Source organism: Rhinolophus sinicus, chromosome 14 (assembly GCF_057876585.1).
Source record: "Rhinolophus sinicus isolate RSI-liver-muscle chromosome 14, RSI-T2T, whole genome shotgun sequence".
Taxonomy (NCBI): domain Eukaryota; kingdom Metazoa; phylum Chordata; class Mammalia; order Chiroptera; family Rhinolophidae; genus Rhinolophus; species Rhinolophus sinicus.
The window spans coordinates 24,052,957-24,059,469 of NC_142514.1; the positions used below are offsets into that span (position 1 = coordinate 24,052,957).

General features: G+C 54.2%; 1 protein-coding gene across 4 annotated transcripts; it reads left to right on the top strand.

The window, feature by feature from the left end:
- Positions 1 to 2,280: 2,280 nt before the first annotated feature.
- GJA4 (gap junction protein alpha 4) lies at positions 2,281 to 5,160 on the top strand. 4 transcript variants are annotated; one of them, XM_074334361.2, is made up of 3 exons: positions 2,281 to 2,390; positions 3,346 to 3,425; positions 3,663 to 5,160. In XM_074334361.2, the coding sequence occupies exon 3, from the start codon at positions 3,680 to 3,682 to the stop codon at positions 4,673 to 4,675; it is 996 nt and encodes a 331-aa protein (XP_074190462.1). In that variant the 5' UTR covers positions 2,281 to 2,390; positions 3,346 to 3,425; positions 3,663 to 3,679; the 3' UTR covers positions 4,676 to 5,160. The 4 variants fall into 4 exon arrangements, with proteins under 4 accessions (XP_074190462.1, XP_074190461.1, XP_074190458.1 ...); XM_074334357.2 differs by lacking the exon at positions 2,281 to 2,390 and adding an exon at positions 2,410 to 2,591; XM_088791019.1 differs by lacking the exon at positions 2,281 to 2,390 and adding an exon at positions 2,739 to 3,120.
- Positions 5,161 to 6,513: the final 1,353 nt, after the last annotated feature.

Below are 6,513 nucleotides of genomic sequence, written 5' to 3' on the forward strand. Positions count from 1 at the left end.
AGAGGAGCTCTGGAAGCAGAGGCTGCAGTGGGAGCGCGGCAAGAAACTGCCTCTAGGGACCTTCATTCTCACGACCTCGGGGGTCAGAACCAGGGCTCAGTTGTCAGTTTTGAGAATCCAGAAGGCTGCGCTCAGACGATCCTGAAGTTCTGAGGTCTGAGCCAGGCCCATCCCACTTGCTGCCCAGAAAGTTCAGTTAGTCCTGCTTAAGGTAGGACCCTCAGGGACCCAGGGGCACTGGGAGTCTAAGAACTAAATCCTGTTGCGGAGAAACAGGGACCTTTTTGCCACCAGCCCCGGGCTTTGGCCCCCACCTGCCCCTCTCCCCACCTCTACTCGGCTCCTGAGCTTCTTCCCCTCAGCCTTTTCTGTTCTGTCATCATAAGAAACATCCAAACCTGTAGACAATTTTTGTAAGAGTTCAGTCACAAGATTTTCTCAACAAGAGCTTCTCAACCGGCTGAGAAAAATACTTCCAAGAAATGACAGTTTACAGCTTCTTTTATGCATTTGGAATTAAGGAGGGAACTTAAGGAAGATTACTTGTAAGTAGCAGAAATCAAGGCAGGGATGGGATTACAGGATAGTTAAGGAGGCTGTGCGCTCTCGAGGGTGGTCACCCTTTAGAAGGAGGGGTCTGAAAAAAGGCATTCACATAGATGCACGGAAAAAATGGACAGAGCTTGCTTAAGGTACAGCTAAAGAAGTTATATGCCTGGGCATGACTACCCACCATGACCTGCCCAGTTAGGAATTTATGATCAAATCACCCTGTAAGGTCACATTCCAAAAACCCCCATTTTAGTCCACGGCTTCCACCAAGACCAACCCACAGACCCTTTTTGTCACAAACATTTTGTCACGTGTTTTTAGCCACAATTCACTTGAACTTTCTGTGTACCAATATTAGGCTATGTGTGCGTTGATTGGATCTCCTATCAACCCTACACAGTAGGAACCATGACTATCCCCATTCTACAGAGGAAGAAACTGAGGCACAGGGATTTATGCAACTTGCCTAAGGGCACAGGGTTCAACAGCAAAGTCTCAACTTCAACTCTACTGCCTCCACCACCAAGGCCAGTGACATCTAACACCCTGGGGGCAGTGGCCAAGGTCTCAGGATCTGGCAGCCCCAGGTCCTTGAGCCTTTGTTCTTTCTGTTCCTTCTGCCTCAAACGCTCTCCCACCCACTCCAGGAAACATTCCTAACCAACCCCTGTGAGTCACCCAGTCCTTCTCAGAGCTTTCCACATTTATCATTTCACTGCTTCCTATGGGCTGATGTGCTCCATTCCTGCCTCCCACACCAGCCAGTGAGAGCCTGTGGCCAAAGACCACCTCTGGCTGCTTTATGGTCAATCCCCAGCTCCTCCTACAAGCCTGCAGCACAATAGACCCTCATTAATGTTCATCAATAGGATGAAGCCTAAATGAACCAGGGTAGGCTCTGCTCACTACACCCCCCCCATTTACAGGCATAAGAATGGGATCCAAGTGAAAGGTGGGGAGAGATCCCCTGCCCAGTGTCAAGTGGCCCATGAAATTACTTAGAGACCTCTGATTGAGTAGCCCCCCAGGAGTGGGGATGTTTGAGAATTCTGCAAGGATACAGGCTGGGCTGAGACCCCAGCTCCAGAACTGACTCTAGGGAGGGCACTGTGGGTCCCCATGTCCTGGTGAGCCTTGACTGAACAGTCCTGGCACAGTGCTGGGCACACCGTGGCAGCCTAAAAAAATAGGACCCCAGCTCCAGGGATAGGCCCTTCCCTGTTATGTAAAATTTCCCAGCCTCAGAGGGGAAGAAAGAGGCTTACAACTCCAGCATTAATTACATCAAGAGTTTATTAAGGGATGCCTTGTGCAGCAGGATGACGGGATATCCTCCACACATCATGGCAAGAGCTAAGGGATTACATAGGACAGGGTAGGATGGATGGAGGTGCTGGGACGTCACCTGGCCCCAATAAGGGTAAAATGCTTTACAGGTTCAGTGGGGCAGGGCAACAGGCCTCTTCCAGGAACCAGCTGCTGTGGGGCATATGGGAGGAGTCGATCAGAGTCTCTGAGGGGATTTAAGAGAAGAGATCTCCACGTCTATCTGTATCAAGTCACGGGCTCTGGCAACAGTGACATCATGGAACAGTCTCGCCACACTCCCCCATCAGCCCCCTCTACTCACCTTCACAGCCCCTCAGGCCAGTCGCTGAGATCAGCAAATTCCTACTCTAATCCTTTCAAATTCCACCACCCTGAAAAACTTCACCTTGGAGAATTCCTGTTCCAGCACCAAAGAAACTGCGGCTAAGGGAGTGGAGAAGGAAAGAGCCCCCTTCGCCACCCAACTCCCAGTGCTACCTCCCGGGCCCCTTCCTTGAGAGTCGCCTGAGGTTAGTCTGCACCTCCGGGTCCCATCGGTAGGCTCTGAAAATTCAGCGCCTGCTGCCCTCCCGCTGGTTTCCTGCCCCCGCCCCGCCCCTCCGCGCTATTTAAGGCGCCCTGCCGCCAGGCGCGGTCCTGCAGGGCTCCCGAGACTGCCGCTCGGCCTTCGTGCGTCCACACCGCCACCTGGGCCGCCTGGCAGGCAGGCGGTGAGTTGTGCTTGAGGGGTGGGGGTGGGGCTGAGGGTTGCTTCGAAAGTGGGGAGGGTAGGGGGGAGGCGAACCACCGCAGTAGCACTCACCCGGCCTGCCTGTGGCAAGGCTCTATGCGAAGCGAGGTTCCTACCTTCTTTCATTAAACCCTTACAACCCCAGGAGGCAGGAATATTATTTCCATTTTACAAGAGAAGAGACTGAGGTGGTAAGAGGTTGTCACTTAAGCCAGGTCCCCGGTTTATAAGAAGGAGTCAGCATTGGAACCCAGGTCTGGTTCCAAAGCCTGCCTCTAAACAGCTTTGCTCCCCCTTCCCCTACCTCCTTTCCCCTCACCCCGCCCCCCAAGATGTTCTGGGAACTTCGTGGCCTGTGCCTCCACCCTGCTATGACAATTCAGGAGTCTAGAATTTGGCAACAAAAGCTTGGGGGGTGGGGGCAGGAGGGATGGAAAAAGGGGACAAGAGCCAGCGTCAGTACTTAAATTGCAGGTGGTCATCACTGCTGGCAGGTGGAGCTAACGCAGGTACTGCCTTTAGGGTGTAGCACCCCTCCGACCACACGCTCAAGGGTTAGAGTGAGATATGATGTGGAGGGGAGCAGGGACCTGAGGCTTTGGGTCCCCTGAGAAGCTGACATAGCGCTACCTCTACCCACTGTCTGGGGAAAACCTGTCATAGACAAAAGAGGGGGAGGGGATGTCACAGCTGTGTGACCTTGGATAAGTTCCTAAAATTCTCTTTTCCCATAGGCTCAGGAGCCTTAAGTTGAGCCAGATCTTTTTGGGCTGTGGTCATCGTGGGACTCTGGCTGGGAACACGAGGGACACAGGTGTGTGACTAGACAGGACTCTAGCTGTACCCTTGCGAGAACTTAGCAGTCATCGTCCAAAGATCTGCTTTTAGTCCTGACCGCCCTGCTAGGTGTGAGCCCCTACTTCCATCTCTTTCACTCCTTAAGCCTCAGTTTCCCCCTAGGTAACAAGGATGTGGCCGACCTCCCTGTAGGCTTGTTGCTAGGACAGCTGAGAAGGACTCCGTGCTGACAGTGTCTTCTGTCTCCCTGCAGACGGATGCCCAGGAGCCATGGGCGACTGGGGCTTCCTTGAGAAGCTGCTGGACCAAGTCCAGGAGCACTCGACTGTGGTGGGCAAGGTCTGGCTGACGGTGCTCTTCATCTTCCGAATCCTCATCCTGGGCCTGGCGGGTGAGTCTGTGTGGGGCGATGAGCAGTCGGATTTCCAGTGCAATACAGCCCAGCCGGGCTGCACCAACGTCTGCTACGACCAGGCCTTCCCCATCTCCCACGTCCGCTACTGGGTGCTGCAGTTCCTCTTCGTCAGCACCCCCACCCTGATCTACCTGGGCCATGTCATTTACCTGTCTCGGCGGGAGGAGCGGCTGCGGCAGAAGGAGGGGGAGCTTCGGGCACTGCCACACAAGGACCCACAAGTGGAGCGGACGCTGGCAACCATAGAGCGCCAGATGGCCAAGATCTCAGTGGCAGAAGATGGCCGCATGCGGATCCGCGGCGCGCTGATGGGCACCTATGTGGCCAGCGTGATCTGCAAGAGCGTGCTAGAGGCAGGCTTCCTGTACGGCCAGTGGCACCTCTATGGCTGGACCATGGAGCCTGTGTTTGTGTGCCGTCGACGACCCTGCCCTCACCTCGTGGACTGCTTCGTCTCCCGCCCCACGGAGAAGACCATCTTCATCATCTTCATGCAGGTGGTTGGACTCATTTCCCTGTTGCTCAACCTGCTGGAGCTGGTATACCTGCTGTGCCGCTACCTTATCCAGAGGATAAGGGCCAGGCAGGGCCAGGATGCCTCCCCACCCCAGGGCACCACCTCAGAGCCTTACGCTGACCAGGTCTTCTACCTCCCCATGGGCAAGGAGCCCTCATCCGAGCCATGCCCCACCTACAGTGGGCTGTCATCCACTGAACAGAACTGGGCCAACCTGACTACGGAGGAGAGGCTGTCTTCTGGGCCCCCCCTCTTCCTGGGCCTGTCCCCCCAGAGTAACCGGAAATGCCCCAGTAACTCCAGCAGCTCTGCTTCCAAGAAGCAGTATTTGTAGAGGCCTGGGACTTCTGTCACCCTGTAGTGACAGAAGTGGGGCCTGGGAAGTCTGGCTCCCTTGGGTGCCCCCTCCTTGAAGGCTCTGCAGAGATGACGAGGGCTGGGGGAAGTGGGGGCTTGCTGGTCAGAGAGCCTCACTGTAGGTTGTTCTTGAACATCTGGGGCCTTCCTGGTGACCAGAGGACACCATGGTTTCCCCTCCAGAACATGGCTTTACCCCAGGCTTTGGGTGCTCTTGGCCAAAGGTGTTATGGGCTCTCTGGTCTTTTTCACTTGGTTCAGAGGGACCTGGAGCCAAGTTATTCCACCCCCTCCGTCCAGGTTGTCCTCACAGGAAAAGGCTGGTCAGGGCTGCTGGGTCGGCCTTGGTTACACACAGCCTGTGCTGGATCTGGCCCTGCCAAGGGGACTGGTGTCTTGTTCTCATCACTCCTTCCTAGTTCTGCTGTTTATACTTCTAAAATAAATAGGACTTGATCACAAGCTAGGTGTGTATATTGATGCTGTCGTGATATGGTTCAGGGTGAGAGTTAGGGGGTACAACTGCTTTGCCAAGGTTTTCTTTGCTTTTGCAGCCTGCATAATCTGTCTTTGGCCTCTGTAACCCCAACTCCAGCTACCACCTATATCCTGCCTCTCAGCAGCCCTGAGTCCCAAACATCCCACCTTTTGAAATGCCTCAGGCACCATCCTCGTCCCATCCCCACTGCCCAGCCCCCTCAATCTGCCCATTAATCAGCGGCCAAAGCAGTGTCTGTCCCCATCTCCCCATCCTGCCCCATGGCCATCCAGTTCCCCCTGTAGTGTGCTTCCTTACTGGACACTCTGCTCCCGAGGCCTGCCTGCCAGCTGAGCCCTTTATAGTCCAGCTCAAATGGGCCCTGCACCCATTCCACCTCATACTCTATTTGCGAGGGCAGGTTTAGATCAATTGCCCCTTCCTCCCTTGGCCCTTTCTAGTCTGCCCACCAGAAAGAGCAACTCAAGGGCCTATATCATGTCTCCTCCCCATGCACCTAAAACTCACTCAGTGAGAAGAGACAATGGTAGTATAAAAAGGTGGAAGGGAGTGTGGAAGAACAGAATCTTGCCTCTGAGTCACAAAGGTTGCAGGAAAACAACAAACAATTGAACTGGATCTTGACCAGTGAATAGGAGTTCACTGGGGAAGGGAAGACCCTGAGTATTTGGGCAGAGAAAACAGTTCGTGCAAAGATGCAGGAAGGGAAAGGTCAGGGGGAAGAGTGGAGGTGCTTAGGGCCTGATAAGCCTTCTAGGAAATGGGAAGAATAGCTGAGGGTGAGCCCAGTGTTGATAGAGTTGATATTTGTGTGGAAGGTGACCCAGGTAGAGACAGCACTCAGGTAGGTAATGGCCCTCAGTGCCAAGCTGGTTGTCCTCCCCTACTCAGGGAGATCTGGAGTGGGGGTTGGAAGAGGGAATGGGGTCTACCTCACATGGCCACATGCTTCTCTCTGAGAGCCTTCACAGTAGGTTGGCAACCTGTCCCCTCTCTCATCAAGTTTCCAAAACACCAGCTCTGTACCCCTCACTGCAGACAGAACTCGCTCACTCACTACTTAGCCATCAAGTCTGAATGCTCAGCCTGATAAGCTACCAGCCCTCTTACTCTCCCAGCTTTGGTCCCCATTGTTCCCTCTGAATCCCTGAGATCTAATAGACCAGCCTCCTGGTGGCTCCCCAAACTCACCCGGTATGTCCCCACCCTGCTCTTTTGCCAACCTGGAGTGCCTCTTCCTCCACACTTCCAAACCCCACCAGTCCTTTAAACACTACTGTACCCTGGAAAAGGCAGAGCCTGAATGCAGAAGAGTA

Coding starts and splice junctions, on each gene's coding strand:
- GJA4 (XM_074334361.2), top strand. CDS start 3,680: ATGGGCGACTGGGGCTTCCTTGAGAAGCTGCTGGACCAAGTCCAGGAG.